This window comes from Pieris napi, chromosome 14 (assembly GCF_905475465.1).
Source record: "Pieris napi chromosome 14, ilPieNapi1.2, whole genome shotgun sequence".
Taxonomy (NCBI): domain Eukaryota; kingdom Metazoa; phylum Arthropoda; class Insecta; order Lepidoptera; family Pieridae; genus Pieris; species Pieris napi.
Genome location: NC_062247.1, coordinates 3,710,079 through 3,734,915, shown reverse-complemented (window position 1 = coordinate 3,734,915; position 24,837 = coordinate 3,710,079). Strand labels below are relative to the sequence as shown.

General features: G+C 32.4%; 2 protein-coding genes across 2 annotated transcripts in view; both read right to left on the bottom strand.

Annotated features, from left to right (window-relative positions):
* Positions 1–583: 583 nt before the first annotated feature.
* LOC125055787 (alpha-tocopherol transfer protein-like) lies at positions 584–10,347 on the bottom strand. Its single transcript, XM_047658389.1, has 6 exons — positions 10,038–10,347; positions 6,737–6,831; positions 5,483–5,636; positions 3,866–4,059; positions 2,548–2,809; positions 584–1,058 (listed from the first exon to the last, which is right to left on the bottom strand). The coding sequence occupies exons 1-6, from the start codon at positions 10,210–10,212 to the stop codon at positions 1,009–1,011; spliced, it is 930 nt and encodes a 309-aa protein (XP_047514345.1). The 5' UTR covers positions 10,213–10,347; the 3' UTR covers positions 584–1,008.
* A 4,434-nt stretch (positions 10,348–14,781) lies between these two features.
* Positions 14,782–24,837, bottom strand: part of LOC125055806 (retinaldehyde-binding protein 1) — a 32,042-nt gene continuing 21,986 nt past the window's right edge. Inside the window, exons 5-6 of the mRNA XM_047658423.1 lie at positions 17,338–17,499; positions 14,782–16,793 (exon numbers count right to left, since the gene is read on the bottom strand). Coding sequence (XP_047514379.1) covers positions 16,608–16,793; positions 17,338–17,499 — 348 coding nt within the window. The 3' untranslated portion in view covers positions 14,782–16,607. The remainder of the gene's footprint in view (positions 16,794–17,337; positions 17,500–24,837) is intronic.

Genomic DNA, 24,837 nt, shown 5'->3' with positions numbered 1-24,837 from the left:
TTGGGTATACAGGGTAATGACAATTAACTTAATATATATATATATATATATATATATATATATATATATCTTTAACATTAATTCATATTATTTCACATTACTTAACACTCAGATATTTTATATTTTATACTTATTGAATTTATTAATTAATAGTTTAAGTAATCAATGGGTTAAAGAAGCGTATAAATGTAATAATAAAACAAGGATTATTAATTTAAATGCATTTTTATTTAGAATCCCACATACATTAACAAACATATCATATTAAGTAACTCAATCATTATCTGGTAGTGTTTATGGGTTCGTATTTTGAATCGCAGTTTTGGCCTAGTGGCATCAACGTGCGACTCTTGTCCCTAGGAGGCTGAGGTCGTGGTTCGATCCCCGGCGTGCACCAATAGACTTTCTGTCTATGTGCGCATTTAACATTCGCTCGAACGGTGAAGGAAAACATCGTGAGGAAACCGGCTTGCCTTGGACCTACACCTACTTGCCTATTAGATTAACAAACGATCATTAAAGAGATACAAAAATCTGAGAACCAGGCCTAAAAGGTGTCACTGATTTTTTATTTTTATTATGAATCACAAGTCAAAGAGCAGGTCAGCAGATCTTGAAACAAAGTTTATTACACGTATTGGAAGACGCACCTTAGAGTTAATTGTACTATGTCTTAAAAATACTATATTAACCATAAAAACCACGAACCCACTATATATTATTGTGCGTACAAAGAATATATATTTGAATCCAAATAAATTAGCGCTGTAACCATGAAGTCGTACACCGGTCAAAGGTCAAAGACCCTAAGAAAACTATATCTATATATTATCACAAAAAATGAGTTCTATATGCCGATTAAATAAGTCTGCGTTGTTTGACGGTTATAAACTTAAAAATATTTATTTTAAAAGAGAGCATATGACTCCTGTACCCATCAGTGCCTCGGCAGTAATCACATCAGCTGACATTGATGCCCTTTCCCCACAAGAGCCTGTCACGACTGCATCAACATTTGTTGTTGTTGTTGTTGTTGACGTAACCATGAGAGATTTTGGCTGAAAATTAAATAACTTAATAATAATAATTTATTGCAAGAATATGGTACAAAATGTGTAAGGTGGTACAATCGTATGTAAGTTTGCATATTCTGACACACACAATGGCACGCAAATTTGTCTTTAAAGGAATTTAACATTTTTAGTCACATGAATTGGTCAATTCTTACATTATACATATCATATCATACGTTATTAAATTTACACATATCAATTACAGTGTCTCACGCAAATAATCATTTATTGAATAGTACATGGCAGGGGTTAGACTGTCAATAAATATGGCGATCCATTATCACGATACCTGGATACTGGTCGTACTACACTTTTAATACGTATTGACTTCAATATCGTCAGTAGTCAGAAAATCATTCTTCGGAGTAGACGTGTTTCGTAATAATGGAAGATAAAAGTAAGGCCTGTATTGCCATAATAAATTAAATATAGCATCAAGGTAAGTTAAAGTTTGAACTTACCTTGATGCTATATTTAATTAATTACAAATTCCTAATACCAAAAGTAAACTATAAAGTATAAACTCCATAGCACGTCTCCCAATTTAAATTATTGACAAATCTATATTTCCATATCATATGCGTCGAAAGATAGAGGCATTTCATTTTGGGTACTAGCGATTTTCGTAATCGGCGGACGACTTGCCTTCCAAATTAAAAAATGAGCATCTGGAAGGCTGGCACCCAATAACATGGGACCCCTGAGCTGCGGTAGCTGCTGGTTCCATAGATTCGTTTGCTGAATACATATATTAAAATATAAATCCCAGTCATTCTAATGGCGTTTCCTTATTACCGTCCAATAACAGGAGGGTTATATCATCTCACTATAAGAGGGAAGGTAGGGAGCTCGCGCGTAAGCACGTGAGGGACAATATACGGTTAATGTTTGTGTTAAAATATTTGTACAGTTAATATGTATTATATAGCGATGCATGTTCGTGGTTTAGTTCCAAATACGGCCACGGAGCGCGCCTTAAGTTTTCCATAAAAAAGGTATTGTTATTTTTGTAATAACGAAAAAACTGTTAATTCATTATCGCAATCCAATACGATGATTAAAAATTGGGAACCCTTTTAAGTAAAAAATACCTGTTTTGGCGTTCTCTATAACAAACTTATTTATTGCTGTTTTTTAAATTACCTTTTTTTTATTATTTATAACAACTTCTCCCAAATAACAAAAACATTACGTGACGCGTAACGCGCGTGAGTGTGTGGGTGCATGTGAGTAAATGAGTGAGTGTAATGTGTATGTGTAACTACATGTTAGGCCTCTGTAGCATCTCCAACTCTGCCCAAGGTGTCTTCAAAAGCCAGTCCTTTAATCGTTTTTTTAAATTGTATACATATAAATGAAGATATTTAAGTTAATTTCACATATTCCTCGTGCTTTTAAAAAATATTCAATGTATAACAATTATCTAATGATTGAATAAATTGTATCTTTAATGATATTATTAGTATATACATACTTTTAAAATCCTCTTCATAGTGACAAAGCATTTTCCACATTATGTCTCCAGTTTCCTCATTTTCCGGAAGGGTTCCGCCACACCTCTCTACAAGTTGCGAGGCATCTACGTCTTTAAGTAGCAAAGTTGTGTCAGATCCGTGGAAATGTATACGCGAGCGTAACTTCGTACTTAGAAATGGTTTGAAAAGTGCAAATAACATATTGAAGATGTATGGTTGATTTATAATGTGCACTCCTTTTAGACGGACTGGTATGCAATCCTGGAATATTAAAAAAAATTAGACGAAGGCTGAACGTTATGGTCACTTTAGTTAAATATACATTCGAGTTTTCTTGGTATATAAATAAGAATCTTACTGTGAATAACTTAAACTTTTTGGCATATTACTGTAACTTTTTTTTTTCTTTTTTCTTTAGTTAGTTTTTTTTTTAATTTCGTTTTTTTGGGCCTAGGGGATATATATGACGGCGGAAGCCAAGGTTATTTGCGATACCAAGGGCTAGAACCAGTCTTTAGCCATCGATATAATTACATGTTCGCAGAGTGAGTATGTAGTGTTCAGAGTAGCGATATTTTGTGTCTTATGTATTTAATATCATATATTTTATTATATTTATTTTGTTTTCGATTTATCGTAATGGCCTAGTACTGTAGTCAATAAATAAATGATAAGTGTTAGTGCTGACCTAACCTAACCGAACAATAATAATAATAGATTAGCCTTATACCAGATAGACCAGCAAGAAAAATAAATGTATCTCATGAACCGTAAGTTTCCGCGACCTAAAACTTTGCAAAACGCTTTCTTTTAGTGAGTACTATCTACAAAAAAATATGGGTATTTAAATCGATGGTCCATATTGGAAAGTTAAAATAATAGTAAATAATTAACTCTACAGGGTTCCTTCACTTAAAGAACTTCACAAGTGGTACGCTTGCAGTTTCTTTAAGGACAATAATTACTGGACAGAAATAATAAAACTGATATTAAATAACGATTACAATGATAGTAATAATTCTATAATAACGATAACAATGATAGTAATAATTAATGGAATTCTGTAAAAACTTAATCTAATGGTTGAAAGATTATTTATTTAATAAATCGTATACACAGTGCAATGACAATCAGAGGCAAACTTCACAAACAACAAATCAATCAAAGTTTTCATACTGTGTTGTGCAGTATGAATTAAAATTATTACAGCTTAGAAGTTTAATTTTCATTTTTTTTTAAAGGACAGGGGCCAGAAAGCTTGCGTGTGCGTTGCCTGCCGGGCAACTAAGGCCGATTGCAGATACATAAATTACCAACCTGTATCCAATCCACGATCATTTTGGCAAAAGATGGTGTGAATTGCATAATGTGCGAGAGCGAGAGTCCTTTTAAGTTGATTGCTACGTTGACCCCGCTTACTTGCGTCCGGGGCTCCTCCAGTGCGGATTCCAAAGCTATTTGTACCCCACGGAACATTTCAGCAAGTGGTACCACACGTGGTTTCCAACGTTCTGAAATTATTATTTTAATTACAAAAGCTTGCCAACGCACACTGATACTACTACCGGTACATAAAGAAAAATAAAATACAAGATTCAATGTAACAAACACGAAGAGAAAAATATATCTATCGATTATCAAATTATAGAAACTAAAGCATATTAATTGATTTCAAAATACAAAATTCAATGAATATCCAGACCTAGCTCGTTTATCAGAATGCTCAATCTGGATATCCGTGAGATTTGACCAAGTTCTTCTAAAAGGAGGGAAAAATGGGATGATGGGATCTAGAGGGTACACGAAATTTAAATTTAGTTAAAAGGTTGGGGCAATCAACTTGATTCATAAATATCTTACACGCAAACAAATTCAAAATTGGAATCAATTAATTCTCAACGTTTCTCCATTCTCCAGATTTTAGTTTATTTTGCTGTTTCCCTTTTCCTTTTGCTAGTTTTAGTTTCCTTACGTATATCGTAAAAATTCTATGGTTCCTTTTTTCTTCTAGTACCTAATTCGGTTGTAAAGTTTTCCTTTTCTCCAAAACTTCTTTTGTAGCCTTCCGCTATGTAAATTCTTTCTTACTTCAATATTAATATTTGTTAAGTCTTTGTCGGTTTCCTTGAAACTTTGAAATTATTTATTATTTCTTTTTTACCCTTTTTCAAATAATTAATATATATTTTTCTAGGTAGTTAGTGCTTCGTCTATCCGATCCATTAAGCTTTTGGTGAGAGATTCTACGACTAACTGTAGTTCTGGTATCTATTTCTTCTTTGAAAACCGGTAGGTTTACTGTCGTATTCCAAATACCTAATTTGTTTAAATAATGAATCACTTGTCGACGGCAGTTTCACTTCAGAGCTATAACGGTTATTTGAATGGCATTATACTTAATTTATCATTTTATTACGTCCGAATGTGGTTAATTTTTACTTCAGAATTGCACTATTCATTAGATTTATTGCTATTTTTAAGTTTTTAACAGTAAATACTTTTGGAATATTATAACTGATTAATTACGAGAAATACATACAAGTCTCTTTGACAAACACTCTTGCTTACGAACTATTAAAAAAATAAATCAGTGGTGCTACAATTTTTTTTAAGTCTGAGCCTCATATTTCTGAATCTGTTTAATGAAAATTTGTCAATCTAATAGACAAATAGGTGATCGGCCTCCTACAGTGACACGCGCCGTCGACTTTTTTTGGGTCTAAACCAAGCCGGTTTCGTGACGACGTTTCGTGGTTTCCTTCACCGTTTAATTTACATATTTAAGCACTACTATATAAGTTAAATTAACAATTTTTTTATATTTTTATTATTTTCTATTACGGAAATTGACGTAAACATGCTGTGAGCTCGCGATCAACTGCAACTTTACGAGTATAACTACGCGTAATAAAATTATTTGCAAATAGCAAGTACCTCCAGATTCCACGAACAGTAGGCGACGGCCTTGCTGGTCTCTGGGGGACAGCATGGAAACAATAGAGTTCTGGAATGTAGCCTGAGTGGCTTTCGGAGTGAGATCCTTGCAATAGTTCGCATATGACAAACGGAATTTGTAATAGGCTTTTATCTGGAAATTAAAGAAAAAATACTCAGTACAAAAAAGCCATACGATCTTCTTTTGTTAACAAAACTGAATCACTTTTTTAGTAATTTACTGACAAAGAATTTACGATTTCTCTTTTAGAAGTATCCAAAACGTAGAATAATAATCTTCTTTTATTTGGATGATATAGTCATGTAAGTTCAAATTGCGCTATCCGATAATAGAACCTTAATAACTTTGCCATGGTATTCGTTAAAACTTAAAGTATTGACATACAGTGTAAACTCGTTATAAGGAATTTCAAGTGACCGCGCTTTTTTTTCGTAAAAAAAAAAACAAAAAAAAAAAAATTAACCAATTACAATAATTTCTTATTTTATTACTATAAATAGGTAAATTATTCTAAACACATATGGCTGACGTGTTTTGGTATGCCAATATTTGTTTTGTATTTTTTGAGTATTTTGTCTGGCCATCTTGACAGTTTCAAAGTTTGTTTACGAATAATGGCATACGTGTTAATGCAATTAACATTAACCAAGGCGAGACGGCTGTTAATGACCTCAGGTGTCTTTCTTAGAAATTTAGGCAACTCAAATGGGTAGTTTTGTAAGCTAATTATAAAAAACAATTACACTTAAGCATGTTGTTGAAGTCTCAATATGAAATCTGTTGCGTTATAAAGAGTGAATTAATGTATGGGTTTTGTGTTAAACTAAACAAATTTATAGTATTGTCTTTCATTGACATAACTTTTAGACATATAAAAACACTTTTTTAACAGCGTGCTAATTTTAGTCGAGTTGCGTTATTTAGTTCCCCAACTCTGGGGAAATAAATAACGCAACTTTTTCTACAGCTGTGATACTTTTTGACATTCAACACCTTTTGTCTTCTGTCACCGTGACCAGGCTGTAAAGCACGCGAAACGTTGGTTAAATTTAAAATTATGTAAAATAATTGTAAATTTATAATAAAACATAACTTCAAATCCGTTAAAAAAGTGTTTTTCTAAACAAATTTAAATTATTTTTTACGTAATAGAGAGTTTTTCGTTGTATCCAATGACATTATAGAGAGTTTACACTGTATATAATTAATATATGTATATGTAAAATTTATACCCGTTTAAAAGCACTTTCAGCGTAGAACTTGCACGGTCTCAAAAACTTCATCAGGAACATATCATCTTCAATTGGTACAACCAGGTCTAATTCTCCTATAAAAAAAGAAAAGAGGATTTTAGAGAACGTTTCATTCTATCTTACGTCTTCAAATTTGTTAGAAGCATTTTCGTGTTGAAGCTCTTTAGATGTCTGATTCTTTAAGCTAAGCATTGATTTTAGGACATAATATAAGAAATTTTATATTTCTAATACACTTGTCGCTAACTGGATTGATGTCTGTAACTCACTTTTCGAACTCTCACAGCGGTTTTCTCAGCGGCGGTCGCGCTCAAACCAATCGTGAAGCAGTCATTTTACGATTTGGCATTCTGATAAGGAGGGAGCTTGTAGTCTATTGTTTATCAGAATGCCAAATCGTAAAATGACTGCTTCACGATTGGTTTGAGCGCGACCGCCGCTGAGAAAACCGCGGTCAGAGTTTGAAAAGTGAGTTACAGAATCACAAGGCTGGATTGATGTATGTATCAATTAAAGGCACAATTTATTGCTCTTGAACTTCGAGGTCACGATATTTCTCAGTAGCAAGTGTGTAATTTAAGATTATGCATATTCTTCATAGTTATTTGTAGTCACAAATCTTTCTTGGATCACCGCAAATTTTTTACGATATTGCAAACCGTCAATTTTTTTTGATTTAACTGTGTACGTACGATGTCACGGGGAAGAAAGAAGGTGAAATGAAAAATATGTGAGCGAATAGACGACGGGATGAAATTTTGTGTTACAAATATTGATATTTTATGAACTTGATTGATCAATAATACTTATGCCCGAACCCAATAATTAATCCACAATCTCAGATTGAAAACAATCTGATATCAGACAGTGACAGTCGATCGATCTCCTATCTGCATCCCAATAACCAAACCGTACGAAGACAATCCATTTTTGGCGACGGATAAAATGCTCTTTGTCGTTCCATTTTACCGAGGTTACACTCATATTTGATAATCAATGTAAACCAAATAAAGTAAATAAAACCGTACAAATAACATTAAAATATACATGTGTAATGTGTATGTTTGAAACATGACTAACAGTTTTTTTAATCATTTAAAAAACTGTTGTAAATTAATATTTGTTAAAATAATTAACAGTTAAAATCGAGCTTTCGTCAACTGTCATTTTCATACAAAGGTCTATAGGCAGGGAGATAGTGACACAAATTAGTTGGTAAGGCGGTTCTACAGGGGTCTTATTACGAAATGAAAAAAAGATTTTGATGGTCATAGCCCAGCGCTACCCGCGGCCCAAACGCGAGCTCGTTAGTCGAACTCGTCTGATTAATTACGAAAGTCAAACGATTTGTTCCACAAAAATTCTAGTATTTTCCGATAGTCCATAAAAAAGAGGCAGCAGTGTCATGCCTTACTTCTCCGGTGTGACTTACAGCCCGCCATACCGACGCGAATGGATTATGTAATATTACTATCTCAGATGGACTGAGATAGGTTATTGGGTTCGGGCGATAGTCACCTAACAAAAATCATTCTCATCTAGGTTACAATTTATATCAACAAAAACTGCCTTAGTTCTGCCTTGACGTCCTTAGCTTAGGCAAATATAATTAATGGAAATAAGGGCTGGGCTAATGATAGATTAAATATTTGTTTAATCATTATGTATGTATGTATATGTGGTCTGCAGTCGATCTCATCTTATCGTTATCGTACCTACTTAGACAACTAATATAATCTACCGCGTTTGTTGTTATACGCCTGTCACACTGTGAACCCACGACCTGTAACACACAGGTCCGGATACCCGGCAATATTTCATTTTCACATAAATATTTACCCATTACACGAACATGACGATAGTTTTGTAGTAAGATTACAGATTCTGCAGCGAATATTCCATCGTTTATCGAACGAACACGAAAAGCTTAGTTTGGTTTAGTTAACGTGTATGTTAATAAAATATTATAATAAACTAGCAAACTCAGCCAAGCGTTGCTGTGGCTAAGTATTTTTTTATATTACATAGTAGTAAACTATTCAAGGGAAACGGTAGGACATCACCAGTCATGGCGACCGCCATGCTTTTTTAGTGGGTATGCCATTAAATTGTAGCTTATGTGAAACGTTGGTACTTTCAACACAGTGCCATCTGTTAGAATTGTGACTGTCAAATAATAAACAAATAATTTGCAATTAAATAATATTGCGGGTATAAATTAAGATATAAACTATCCTATCTTTTAAGTTAGATCAAACTGCACACGGTGTGCAAATTTGATTGAAATCGGTTAAGTAGTTTAGGAGTTCATAGCGGACAAACAACGTGACGCGTAATTTATATCTATGTATATAGTATGTTCGACAGCTAAGTAAAAATTCCTTTAAATATAAACGTGAAAGCGTATCATTTATATAACATTTATATTTATGTACAAATGATGTCTGACGAAAGTAAAGGTATCAAATTTTCCATAACTTTCTCGGTTTTGCTCAAGAACAACTTTCACTTTGCAACAAGCTTTACCTAGTTTACTGTGCGGTACATAGACTTGATAAAGATTTATTTAAGACGAAGTAATCATTTTTTGTAGGGTATAATTATGCCCTATAATAATATTATATTATTATATATTGTGAACGATATTTAATTCTTATTAAGAACATTAAGAACATTCGTGAGAAAATATGCTAATACAATAATACATTCCGCTTATTACTAGTATATTAAAATAGTAAAAAAGTACAACAATACGAAGACTTTTTAATATAGCAATTACAAATTTTTAAACAGTTCACAGAAAATATAACAAGATAAATGAATACAAAGAATGAGCAAAAATATCTACATTTAATCTTTGATCTTTATTAATTACCAGATATGTAATGTGCCTTCAATACTAACTCATTTGTCTTTGAATAACGAATGTTATATCAATGAATATATTATTTTAAGAGATAATGGTTGCTTGATCGCAGCGAACATTTATCGTATAAATGTCATATATACGTTAAAAAAATTCAAATATCTTTAATCATCACAGTCACTTATCGTTAATCTTTAAAATACTATTAATAATGATTAACTAAACTTATAATTAAAGATAATATTTCAATTTATGACCTTGAGTAAATTCTATAACTTTGCTTGAGCATATATAGTAAAAAGTACAAAATGTTTCTTAATTTTTTTAAATTATTACGTATCATATCGACCGGTTTTGTTTTTGTAAGAAATCGTAATATATTTGGAATGTGAATAATGTTATATAGAAACTTGCCTTTTAAAAGTTCACGCAACTCCCTAAGCCCTTTTTCTACATTTTCCGGCGTCTCTCTTAGTTCCTTTTCCGCTTTTTCTACATAATACTCTTCCGTAAACGGCTCTCTTTCTAATTGTATTCTATGTCCTCCCAATAAAACATACGGTGTACCATCATCATAGTACAACGCCATTTCGATGAGTTATAAACGATTAATAGTCCCTTCACTGGCACAGATTTCACGAGAATGTAAACATTATAAACACGAAAGTGGTGCTACGCTCGCGACACAACAGAAAGCAATGAGAATCAAGAACGGGGATCTCACCAATTTGTTTGAGGCTGCTTTATGTACTATGTACAGATAAACAATATATATTATGTCGCTGCCTGCTAGCTTTATCAGCCGTTTAATGAACAGCCTAGGCTCTTTACTAAATAGCAGCGTTTAACTAGCGGCCTGAATTATATTTACATTTGATCAAACAGCTAGGAAATGACTTAAATCGATGACGTCGACGTTACATTACTGTCGTGTTCATTTCAATTTAGTTCCACTTTCGGCCGCCTATACCACTCTGTCAATAAAGCGTCGGCAAACAACAAATTCGATAATGTTTTCCAAAGTTAAATGAAAAAAATGTATTGAAGAGTGTAGTGACACTAAGAGTAAGCGTAAGAACACTAATAAGTTAAATTTTAAATATATTAAATAAAGAATTTCGTATGTCTATTCGTATCAGATATTTCAGTTTTATTTCTGTCACATGACCGTACGACTAAGCATTGGCCAGCCAGTTTATTAAATTTTACAAACGGCTGAATATGATTCAGGCTGCTAGTTAAACGGCGCTGTTTTGTAAAGAGGCTAGGCTGTTGATTGAACGGATAATTAAGCTAGTTGACTGCGACATATACAATATTTTAGACGGTTCAGATGTCGAAGTCTTTTATTTTCTTAAAACCGTACCGTAGTACCGTTCTTTCTAGTAGATTTCTTATGTATTCTGGTAATTAAAGATTATTTTATCTGTATGAGCTGAAGGTGAAAATTGCAGAAAACGCATTTATAAACTGGTTTTATGTTTATTTTAATAAATTGAAAATATTTGATTTTTTAATGAATAATAAATATTTGAAAATAAATTTTTGTTGTAAATGCGTTTCTCTGATTGTTTTTATAATTTATATTATTACTAGAAAAAAATATATTATTTTATTAAAAGAATAATAACTGTATTAAAAGAAAAGTTTATTTAAATTTTACTATTACTTAGTACTAAATATATGTATAGGAGTAAAAAATATACTAAATGATCGACATAACAACGATATGATTGATTTTCATAATATTTCTAAGGATGGAAATGAAGGAGAAATATCCGAGGCTGGTCATCATCATCAGGCAATGGCGAAAGGCCTCGTAATCTAAAGTTCTAATTCAATTGAAATTTCAGTATAACCATGATTACGAGCCAACTCTTAGTTTCCCATATTGGAATACGCCGATTCCCACCAAACAATTTTCTTTTAGTGCTGTGTTTTTTAATTTTTATCAATTGTGTAATAAAGAAAACAAAAACCATCGAATGACGTTATATTAATTATCATTATTTTTAGAGATAAATAATAGAGATATTTATAATTATAATAGAGATTATTCCTTTGTGTTTAATTAACAATAATAAAAGTGCACTTTTCTTGGAAATGTTTTTCCTCTTGCGAGACGAGGAAGACACTTTTCGAGTTTCAATCATAATTTTTCTTCATACGTGGGTAACACTGAAAATGTTTAGAACTGGCCAGTTAGAAACATTGCTAATGAAAACTTTTTAGAATTTCAATTTTAGAACTCTTTGGTAACCTAATGTAGTATATTGCATTCATTTGTCATTTGTTTATGTAACTTGGAGGCAAATCATATCTATGTTACACGTGAAAATGAACCTAACACAAGAAAATTTTCGATCAATGATTTATTATGACTTTCGTTGTGGACTTACTCAACAACAAAGCTATGATAGGCTGCGATTAGCATTTCTTAATGTAGCCCCATCTCGTGCCACTATTTACAATTGGCTTAACGAGTTTAAGCGTGGACGTAGCAATCTCAATGATGATCCGCGTGAGGGACGTCCTTTAACAGCGACAACTGAAGATAACATCAGTGCTGTACGACGCACGATAGAGGAAGATAAGAGAGTGACCTATCAGCAGATACGGGCAAGTCTAGGTATTGGTATGAGTCAAGTTCATAAAATATTACACGAACATTTAGGCTTCAGGAAGCTTTATACCAGATGGATTCCCCATACTTTAACCGACGACCAGAAACACCTTCGCTTGTGTCGGTGTCGCCAAATGTTAGATAAGTTCAACGGCGGGGACTCAAATAGGTACTGTATTTGACAACGTCACATGGTGATGAAAACTTAAGATAAAGAAAGGAAGAAGAAGAAAGAAGTCAAGGGAAAAATTAGATTGCCTCATTCTTTGGTCGGAAAGGTCATTTCGCGACAGTTGTGCTAGAAGATGGAAGGATAGTTACTGCAGACTAGTATGTCACTGTTTGCCTGTAGTCTTGGAAAAAATTTGACAGCAGCGCCCTCGAAGCAGGATCCTCCTTCACCACGACAATGCTTCAGCGTACTTCGCAAAACGGACTGTTGAATATTCGACTATGGCAGGTAATTATTCATCCACCATACAGTCCTGACCTGGCACCCTGCGACGTTCATTTATTCCCAAGAACTAAAGATAAAACTCGAGGTATTCGCTTTACGAGCCCTGAAGATGCGGTGAAAGCGTACGAAAATGCCATAGAGGAGACCCCTAAGGAAGAATGGGCCCATTGCTTTTCTCAGTAATTCCATCGAATGCGACGATGTGTAGAGAGGAACGGAGATTACTTCGAAAAACTATAAAAGTATTGACAACTTTCTACATCAAGCCGTTTTTCATTTTTTAAACATTTTCAGTGTTACATAGGTTTTTGGATCTTTTGCAGTACAACTTTACATACTAATTAAAGTTGAGTTTTCTCATGAAGTTCCCCTAACTAAGTATCTACTGAGTAATTGTAGAACAGCCGAGGTTTGAACCTAGGTCTAAACTATGCTGACAACTTACGTTTTGCGTAAATATTATATTAACTTATAAAGTTAAAAACATATCTGTAATAATTATTGCAAGATAAGGAGCTAAATTATATTTTTAATCCATAGTTTTGTAATCATAAGTCGCAATTACGATAATGAAAACGCGATATTTTTAATAATTATGGATTTATACATTAAAATAAATAAGTAATATTACACAACGATGTCTATACGCATCTTATAAGCATATGTGGCATGGATATGTATTAGAGCAAGAGCCCACGACAGCCAGAACTTCGCTATTTTTTTTTTTTTTTTTTAGGTGTGTACGAAAGGGTATGCCTTAAAGTATAAAGTTAATTATTTAATTTAAATTGCCACCACACGCTCGCACCTACAGCGGACACTCATTGTGTCTGGAAAGATCTAAAAACCATTAAAACTGTCCGGCTATTGCGGTAACATTTTTATAGGGCACCAAGTAACATATTATAAAATTCAGCTTTTATAAAATTACGAAAATCTGGCCGTCATTGACCCAAGAGACCACTGAACGCGAGTGCGAGAGTGTTCCCTCGCTGTAGCTCAAATTTCCGCTTCCCCACTTTCTTGTTAATTGCTGTATTTTGCAGCTCGGACTTAATGCAGTAGCATAGTAACACATATTATTTTATCATGCCGTAGTGGAGTTACACTTTGTGTACCGCTTTTATCGAATTATATCAAATAGTACCAATCATTTGTAATTCAAAAGCGAGATCAGATAAGCAAAGCTACCAAAATAAAATACATATTAACGAAGACTTTTTAGAAAAAGATTAAATTAAATACCGGCGTGACATGATATTTTGTATTAATATGTGTGATATTATCGCCAGACAATTTAATATTGGTATGCATATAAAGAAGCTAACTCAGACACCCCAATCACATCCATCTTGTAGTAATGTAGCGACCAAGAGCAACTAAAAAAAATGAGAGTGAGTGGCGCCTTTCTAGAGTCTGGTGCCGGCATTAAATACGCACACGGTCACGACTGTCGAAAAGTGATTTTGTTTCAAGCCCTTGGATTGAAATACGCGGCTCTGAATTTCTAGTAGTGTACGCTTTATCGAAATGTAATAATACATCGCACAATATTGTGCCTTATACATAAACTACTAGTGCTAGACAGGCTACTTCTAATTAATTTGCGATATTTGTTTTAAAATAAGTGTTGTTTGATGATTTTCTATTTTAAAAGAGTACCGACAGTTTTTTACGCCGGCTTTTTCTCTCGGCCTACACCCTCTGTCTTCTTTGCCGATGAGTAGGGATGCCTACAAATTCAAATTTAATGACGTGGAATAAGTGATACATGTATCTTATGTTCCATAATAAACATATTTTATTTTATTTTAAAACGAATGACTTATTTTCTATTTATTTATTTTCCTTTTAGTGTAATGTAGTTTATTTAAAAAAAGCGGTGCACAACCTTTACAGTTTGGGTCTGGTAGTGTATTTAACCCTTGATATATTTGCATCCTTAACAATTAATTTACACCCGCGACATTCAGTCGTAGATGTTTTAAAATTTTACGAAAATAACTTTTTTTTAATGATAATATTGTCAAAACCATCATATATCTATTACTTGAGATAGTAAGGTAGAAATAAAAAGCTTTAATTTTAATGTCATATATTTCAAAATTCATATGGTATGCTATAACAATCTACGTTGAGCAACTCAGGTATATCTTCGATCTTAGCACTAAACATTCAAAGAAAATACTTAGATAATGGAATCAGCGATGCATTCTGTAATGAGCCGCAGATAAAAGAGCTGTTTATACTCTGCAAATAATGTTAGATAAGGACAACATGCTCCAATATCTAGGCAAAAATAGCTCTAGACAATAACAACTAACGCTTGTGAACAGTATACAAATTTAAATCGCGGATCACGTCTACGAAATATTTAGGATCCAGTAATACAAGATTCTACTAAACATAGGATATAATCTTATCATTATGGGTTATTGATATTTTATATACAGCTATAGGCTAAAACAGATTTATTGATTTATCAGGGGTGTTACCAGATTTTGCATTGCTAATTCATTATCTATTGCGTATAAACATAACAAATCTTTATAAGAATAACTTTGGTCACATTTTCACTTTAATAATTTTTTTTATACAATGCTCATAAAAGATACAAAAACCAACCATTAGTAACGGTGATGAAACATTTTTTATAAATTAAAATAATTAAGTTCCGAATAGCATACATTGCAAGACAAAGATACTTCTCGAAAATCGTACTAACAATACATTTGTATGAGAATGACACTTTATCACGTGACCATTGTCATAGAAATGTCGTCAGGCGTTAGTGGGTCACGCCTATCGAAAAGTGATATTGTCTCAAGCCTATATGGAGGCTTTAAATATGTATATTAAAATGCAAATGGTGTACTGGTATGACTTTCATGAATAATTAAATAGATTTAATTTTTGATAACGCGAGGTTTTTATACTTTTTGTTTCCGTGATTGGCATTTTAGAGTCACAGCCTGATCTGATGGTGACCCAAGAAATGTTTTACAACAGGTATGACCCAATGTCATTAAATAATATTTTGTGTGGGTAAGTTTTTACACGACCACCATTGAAATTCAAATGGCGAATCACGCTTGAAGCTAAAACATTTGTCTAGGGCCCATTTACAGCCAGATAAGCTTAAAGCATTAGTACAATGTATCATGTCATGAAATTCGCTCAAACACTTATATAACAATGATTTCATATCACATCTTAATAATAATAAAGGCACAATAATTCATTTGTTATCCAGTCTTCAACAATCACGATACTACGAATATTGGTCCAAAAATCACAAATATAAAAAATGTATGGAATTCAACTTAACGAATATATTAGTAAATATATTTTGTACATAATTTTATTGTCTTTTACAAATACACATCGCTGCCTGTTTAGTCTTATCTATTGGTCATTTAATAAAATTAGGTACAAATAAATCACATAACTATATTCCCTAAACTACAAATGCTTCGTTATATATTAATGATCTTAGAAAACTACAAGAATCGTACTATCTCCATAAGTACTGAGAAATTAAAAAAGATTATCCTAGAACTAATTTTATAACCAACACTCGACTAACTACAATTTAATATCCCCTAGTTATGGCAATACTACTAACCAAGACAGTATTCAAAATAGAAATAGCAACACTAGCCGAACACAAAATTCTTAAATCAAAAAGACGTTAATAAATATTATAACAATGAAATAGACATTTATTGTGTAACAGAGCAGGCACTATTTTAATTATACCAAAGGAAGATAGAAATTGTTTTTAGAAGAGGCCACTAGATGGCGCTGAAATTAATTGGCTGAGATTGTAGATATATTTAAAATCAAGCGTGTTATAGTTAACGCGTTATTATTACAGGTCTTGTTTAGTAGAGCTATTTCTAATTTAGGAGTCCTTAGCAAAACCATAGGAGTTCCAGTTATGTATATGCGGTAATATTTCGTTGATGACCGGGTACCATTCAGCCCCAGAGTAGTTGATAGCTGGCAGATCGCCGCCGTAATCGGCAGGTAAGTGAGATGGTTCCATTTGCTTGTGGAGCGAAGACATCTTTGAGCCGTGGAAGTATATCTGAAAATACGTCACACGTTTTTAATTATTTGTTAAAATATAGTAAATAATATTAGTAGACTATCCTGAGTCTTATTTATAAAAACTTAATCGGTAAAGGAATTTTTTTTGCAAATTTAAAAAAAAAACGATTTAAAATTATTTTATTAAAAATTACTATTGAAATATTAATATTAAAATCTATTGTTTTTGTTTTCTATGTATTATTTTTGGCTACCGATATCTGTTAGTATTACCAAATAATTACATAACGGCAACAAATTGCAATACGTCGGAAGATATTTAATTCTAACACTAAAAAACAGATGGCGCTAAAACATATTAACTGTTATTTGAAAAATATATTTTATCTATTCTTGTGATATCTTTTACTGTTTATGCTACAATTAAATACGCCGTATATTTTATTTAAGATTTACAACGTTGTATAAATAGCTGAATTATAACTTGCCAGCCACTAAAACAACCAAAGCCAATGAAATAAACACAAAGTGGCACGGAAACCATCTTCTTAGATCTATTTGTGAATATAAATCTCACTCACCCTATTCTTTAGTTTTTCTCTGATGAAGGGTTTGAACATCTTCCATACAGCACTAAAGAGCAATGGTTCCTTGACAAAGTGGACCTCCTTCAACCTTAAAGGCATCGCATCCTGAATGAAAGTCAGGAGACGTTTCGAGAAGCTTGGTGTAAGTCCCCATGTCTGGAAATCAAACGATAATTTGTTAGTACAAAAAAAAGTTCTCCATACCAACTTGGGCACGAATAGACTCTATAAAATTATCTTCGAAGAGATACATATGCACTTTCTATTACAGTCCACTCCATAGTTCTCTACCTTAGGGTAAGATTCCGAGTCGAGACTTAGCGCTTATGATTTCCATATATCAATCGAACCCTTTTTACGTACTAAGAGCACTCTGGATTTTTTGGAGGCTTAGTTCGGTATGAAGCAAATTTCCTAACTAGCGAACAGTAGTAAGCATTTAAATACACTAAGCGAGCTACACACATGTTCATTGAACTTCGTACTTAAGTCGCAATGAACATACATATATTTATAATTATTAATCTAATATTGGATAATATGCAATTATGAGTAAGGTGTATGCTGGAAAATACTGTAAATTTCCATCGAAGGTTGATGCAATGACAAGTGGTATGTTTTGAATATACTTTCAATTCTTGGCTGATAAACTTTATCACCCACATTACTAGTGCATGCCATTTCAGATAACAACCGGACACGATATTTAATTGAAAAATTTATTTATTAATGTCAATAAATTATTAAATTAGTTGTATTGTGATATACAGCGAGAATATGTTGTCAACATTAAGAGTACACAGAGACCAAACTTAATTTAGTTAATAATGTTTCTCTAAGTTATTTAACTATCCTACTTTTAATATCATTGTACAAAGATGTATTACGCTTGAACTAGGGCTAAATTTGTATTAAAAATTTAAAGACGTTTTAATTTTATTAACATATAAATTATAATGGAGATTGGAATAAAACAATATCCAATACCATAAATCCCTATTTTTATTAATACATTTAATTATTATAATTTATTATAAACCGGATGATACTAACAACGAATACACGAGAATAAAACAATTATTCGCATTAAAGACAATATTGTTTGTATTGTGTTTCAAAAAGTATTAAAATGAATACCGTTGTAATCTATAAAAATACAGTTTTATAGATTACAACGGTATTCACAACCAGGCTTATATGATTAAGCCTACACCGATTTATATAATTATATAAAAGTTAATATACTTTTCACTGACGACTTAGTACCCCTGGATGCGAATCCATGGGTCCCGGGTTCTTTCCCAGGCTGAGACGAACATCGATGTGATGAGCATTTGGTGTTGTGCTTAGGTCTTGGGAGTTTAAATATGTATTTATATGTCTATCTATCTATAATTTGTATGTATATCCGTTGCCTAGTACCCATAACACAAGCTTCACCAGCTTAGCATGGGACTAGGTCAATTGGTGTGACTTGTCTTAAAAAAAAAACTATTACCATATACATAAGACAAAGTATTAGATTTTTCTGTAATTTAATATTCTGGTTGAAATTTAAGTGAGCGAACGTGCTTATCGATGTCCTTACTTTTGCAAGGAAAACCCACTTCCTTACAATGAACGGATGTTTGAAAACAATATTGATCTATTATTTTAGATATGTTTAAAACAAGGTTGTTTGTTGAGTCTAAAATTAGTTTAGATAAGAATTCCAGGTTAGTGTAAATAAAAAATAAAAATGCACGTTAAATTGAAAGCCTTGTTACTTTTTCAGTATATTCAAAAAAATATTGCCATAAAATAATCCAGCTACTTTCACACATCATCAAAAATATAGGTACGACATAGGAATTACTATTCAAAGTCAAATCATTTATTTCAATTAGACCACCTAAAATGGCACTTTTGAACGTCAAACAAAATACAAAGAAGATTCTAGTTGCCCCTTCCAAAAGGTAGTTTCGTGTGGAGAAGAATGGGCAAGAAACTCAACACTTACTCTTTTAAAATAGGTTTACAATATTTTGTTTACATTTGTTAAATAATTATATGTGAAGACAATGTACTCTTAGAATAAACTACTATACTAAAAAAGTATGTAACATTTTCCCCACATATTGGGCATAAAACCTGTAACAACCCGTAATACGGCAAAAAGTTCATGAGAAATTATGAATGTTATGAAAAGTGAGGTTTTTTTGTCAAAATTTTGTTAAAAAATGTACCTATAAAAACTCGACATATCAAGCATTAGTTTGCTTGAAATAAAATTCAATCTTTTTTATTACTATTACATCCAAGGCTTAAAAGATAACGCATGAATGTGTGTCTAATACCTATAGATACGCTTATTTTCTGTATAAATACATTGATTCCTTTGGCTATATTGAAATGTTAAATCACCGCCGACACGTGAAGAATACACAAAGGCAGCCTCGGACGTGAGGTCCTTTAAATTATAATTTTTCTTTCCGGTTTAACGATACGGAAATTCTTATTTCCCTTTGAAACACTTGGATATGATTTGTACAGTTGTGAAATATCCGTAAAGGAGCGTATAATTAACAAAGAGGTTAATTTTATTCCTTTATACATAATAAATTTCTTTATCCACAGTTCGTCATCCTTGACAAAGAAATTCATTATTAAAAATCTACGTTGCTTTGTGAGTCACACTTTTGACAATGCATGTGTAAAGTACAATAATTATTGTAGGGAAAACAAAGGTTGCCGTATGAAATTCAGCAATGAAACACTAATTATGTGTAATATTTAAACACAATTGAAGATAGTTTCATAATTGTTTTTAAAAATATTTCATTTAAAATACTGTTCATGTGTATATAATTTGACTATGTAATTTATATATATGGTCGTTATTTCATCGTTTAACACTCGCTCGTATGGAGAAGGAAAACATCGTGAGAAATCCGGACCATGGCGCAAGAAGCTACGGCGTGTGCCAGACATAGACAAGAAAAAGCCTACCAATTCATAAAAGGCCGGCCACTCGCGAGCCCTATGGGATTAAGTGTCACTTAGCATCAGGTGAAATTCCAGCCTTGCGATTCTGTAACTTACTTATCGAACTCACACAGCGGTTTTCGCATCGGCGGTCGCTCTCAAATCAGTCGTGAAGCAGTCATTTTATGATTTGGCATTTTGATAAACAATAAACTACAAGCTCCCACCTTTTCAGAATGCCAAATAATAAAATGACTGCTTCACGACTGATTTGAGAGCGACCGCCGAAGCGAAAACCGCTGTGTGAGTTCGAAAAGTGAGTTACAGAATCGCAGGGCTGCTTGTTTGCCACTTGTTCTAATTAAAAAAAGACTAATAAAATATATGTAGCAATAGATTAAATGAGGTCGAGACCAAGTGTTCCAGAGATGTTTTTTTTAAATTCATATGGAACAAAAGTTGTGTTAAAAGGTATATCATTAGAATGTACCTACATATATCTACAATATTCCAATATACCTCACGCATTCAAGCTTTTAAAAATTAACAATATAAAGCAATCCAAATAAATAAACGTGTAAAAATATACATACAATATATAAAAATATATTCTTAACCTATTAGTTATAATAATAATAATAATAATTAAACATTTATAAATAGAAAATTAAAACAAATTAAAAAGTTTGGTCCCTGTGGCAGTGTACCATACATTATATTATCATTATTTATTTATTTTATTGAACATTACTATATTTTCGTTAATTTCTCAACGTTTATCAATTGTGCTTCTTATTAATTATTGCCTCATATTCATAAACAGGATTTAAGATAAAGGAAACCTTGATTTATCAAAGTTACGAATTGATTAGACAATTATTGATTTACCGATAAACAATGAGCGTCGGTTAAAGAATTTGTGATTATTTTGTAATAATATTAGCTGATAAGACTCACGATTTACGAAAAATGTTATTTTTTATATAACACGGGGCAAACGGGCAAAAGGCTTACCTGACGTTAAGTGTTTTAGTTACATGGACAATCGAACCTTTTACGAATTTTAATCGGAAATACTTCAGAAATATTCAGATATTATTATAAAACTAAAATCATCTGACTAAACAAAAGACTTATAAACATTCTAAGTCTGTTAAGAAAATATATGTAATTTTTAACTTTCATATATTTGTAGATGAAGAAATTTTTACGAAACATTTGTTAACAATATAAAGAAATTAAATTTATATTGAGATAAAAACACTTTTAACACATGGGAGCCCATGCCAGAGATCAGTGGTAATGTCTAAGACGAAAAATGATTAAGTATCGTTATAGAGTTAAGTATTTACGTATAATTTTCTTTACTACCAGACTTAGATACTTTATCTAATGAAACTTTATCAAGACGAATTAATGACAAGATGTCATGACAAAGTACAAGGTGACCTCACAATTTTTCCTTAACCTGCATTGGTATTCTGTCCAGCTAAAAACTTGATCAAACGTTTCATGGAAAACTCATTACTGGAGCATTCATTCCATTTTCGGTCTCGGAGTGAGGTCTCCTTGGTTTATGATTTATATTTCTTTGTCATACAAATTTTCATAGTAGCCAAATAGACGAACCTATTATATAACGCGAAGTAAGAATAGTTTCCCAGAAAACCCAGAATTTCTAGGCTAAGTAAACCAACTAATCCACAGTACAATTTCTTAAAAATACCACAAGTAACTTACTTACTTTTTCACGTAGGTAAATGGGACAAAAGATCTCATTTCGAAATATCCATAAATTTTCATCTCAAGTCACAAGTCACGTTGTACATATACTTAAATTGAATCATTTTGTTTCAAATCACGTATACGTAGTCGGTTCATTATTGTAACAATTTGTTACTTTACTTTGATGTGAAGTAGGTAATCTTTTATGGATATTTTCAGAGGTTTTTTGGAATTTTTATCGTGTTGTACAAGCAAAGAACATTTTACGTATAAAGTAATATCGTCTTCGAATACTTTGGTTTTAAAAAACTATAAATTGTATTCAACGGCGGATCCAGGGGGGGGGGTCATGGGGGTCATGACCCCCCCCTGAGCAGGACTTAGGTGGACCACTAATTGAACATAATGATTTTATATATAAATTTGTCACCATACAGATTATATGTAACTACATACCTTCAATATTTAATTAATTTAATATAATATAATAACTTTGTATGATGGCAATCGTTTGAGAACGAACGCATCGAATTTGAATTTTCCGCGCCACACTTGCGCGCGCTTGTCGACTATGAAACGTCTAGCTAGACCTTACCTCAATCGGAATCGGAACGACTAAACTTCAACATATCATAACATAGCTTATTTTAAATTGTGACATCAATATGTATCCTAATATAGGAAAATTGGATACACTACCCTGTCAGCAAAGCGACAGCAGAAAGGTCTTTCTCTACGTTGCGCAGAATTAAATCGTGGCTAAGATCTTCAATGGTTGAAGATCGCCTAACCGGACTGGCACTTCTCCACGTTCATGAAAACGTACCCGTTGACGTAAATGACGTAATAACGCGTTTCGGGAAAACACGTTAAAGAAAATCAATTTTTCTTTAACGTGTTTTGTGTATTAAAATATATGTATTTTGTTTCTATTTTGTTTGATGGAATCCCTTGTCATACCATCTCTTCACTTTTGCGACGTTTAGCGTAATACCCCTCGACATACCTCTAGCTGTTATGACAAATCATTCACCACGGTTATGTAATATACATAGGCTGCCTCATTCCGTACGTGATAGTCAGGCCGAGCTAAGCTCGCCAAAACAGCCAGAGCTGAGCTGTGCAGGCCCTAAAGGCCAACAGCGAGATTCCACTTCAAAAAAAAAATTACGTGATAGTGTTTCTCTGGATGTCTTCAAGAGAAGATGGTAATATGTACGTGTATACAGGTTGGTCCAACTAGTGACGGCAATATTTTTTTTTTAGATTCCTCACACCTGGGGGTATACGAAAATACCCCATGTATGTTCCGCGATTTTTTGTAGTTTTCGAGTTATACATTTTTTTGTGTTTTTTGAATGTTTTCTGCCAGCGAGGTTTCAAAAATTCATATCTTTTTTTGTTGTAGGTATTTTGCATGAAATAATGTAAAATGATGTTCAAGAAAAAAAAACCCAGCTTCTTAAAATTAGTTAAAGCTACTCAAAAAAGGTTTTAAAGTTAGAAGTTTAGTTTTTAGCTGGATTTGTCCAAACATTCGACTTCAATTTAAAAATACAAAAAGAAGTTTCCATAGCTCCTGGCTAAGTTTAAAAACTCCACAGGGATCTAACTTCTAAGCTACCAAAATGATAGAAAAAAAATGGTTCTTAATTGGTCTTTTTTTGTTGTAATCGGTGAATTTTTGGTGGATAGGCTAAAAATCATTGAAGCATTAAAAATGTATTTTTTTTCGACTTTTATTATTCTTATGGTAAATTAAACTTCATAATGTGGTTTTTTGTTTAATTTTAATACCCGTAAAATAAATGTAGCTGTAATCGGCCTTTTAATGTGGATAGGCAAAAAATCATTGAAGCATTAAACTTTTTTTTTAACTTTTATTTTTCTTATGGCAAATGAAACTTTACGATCCAATTTATACTAATTTTAATACCCGTTAAAAAAGTAGCTCGTGTAATTCTTACAATAATTTTGGTCTTACCACTCAAAATTCAAAATGTTATTCGAAATGATTATTGCTAGTTGTGAAATTACCTGTTTTTTTAATAACAAATAAAAAACACGATTTACTGAAAAAAATACTATTTCTAATATATAAAATTTTCGTGTCGCGGTGTTTCGACACTCGAACTTCGTTCGAACTTCTCCGAAACGGCTTGACCGATTCTCATGAAATTTTGTGTGCATATTGGGTATGTCTGAGAATCGGACAACATCTATTTTTCATATCCCTTAATGTTAAGAGTAGTCCACCCCTAAATTATTACTTTTTAATTTTTAGATAAAGATTTTTTATTTTATTTTTTCATGATACAGCATTAAAAAATACAAACAACCCCCAATTTTCACCCCTCTACGATCAACCCCTATTTTTTATTATAAATGATATACATGGCAAAACGACGTTTGCCGGATCAGCTAGTATTATAATAAATTTTCAAAACTCTTTCCTCCAACTTGAATACATAACGACAACGTTTGGGGATTTTTCAAAGAGCTGGTTTACCCGAAGGAAAGCTACTTTTTTTAACGGGTATTAAAATTAATTAAAATCACATTATAAAGTCTAATTTACCATAAGAATAATCAAAGTCGAAAAAAAAACATTTTTAATGCTTCAATGATTTTTAGCCTATCCACCTTAAAGGCCGATTACAACAATAAAATACCAATTAAGTACCATATTTTTCTATGATTTTGGTAGCTTAGAACCCTGCGTAGTTTCTGAACTTAGCCAGAAGCTATGGAAACTTCTTTTTGTATTTTTAAATTGAAGTCGAATGTTTGGACAAATCCAGCTAA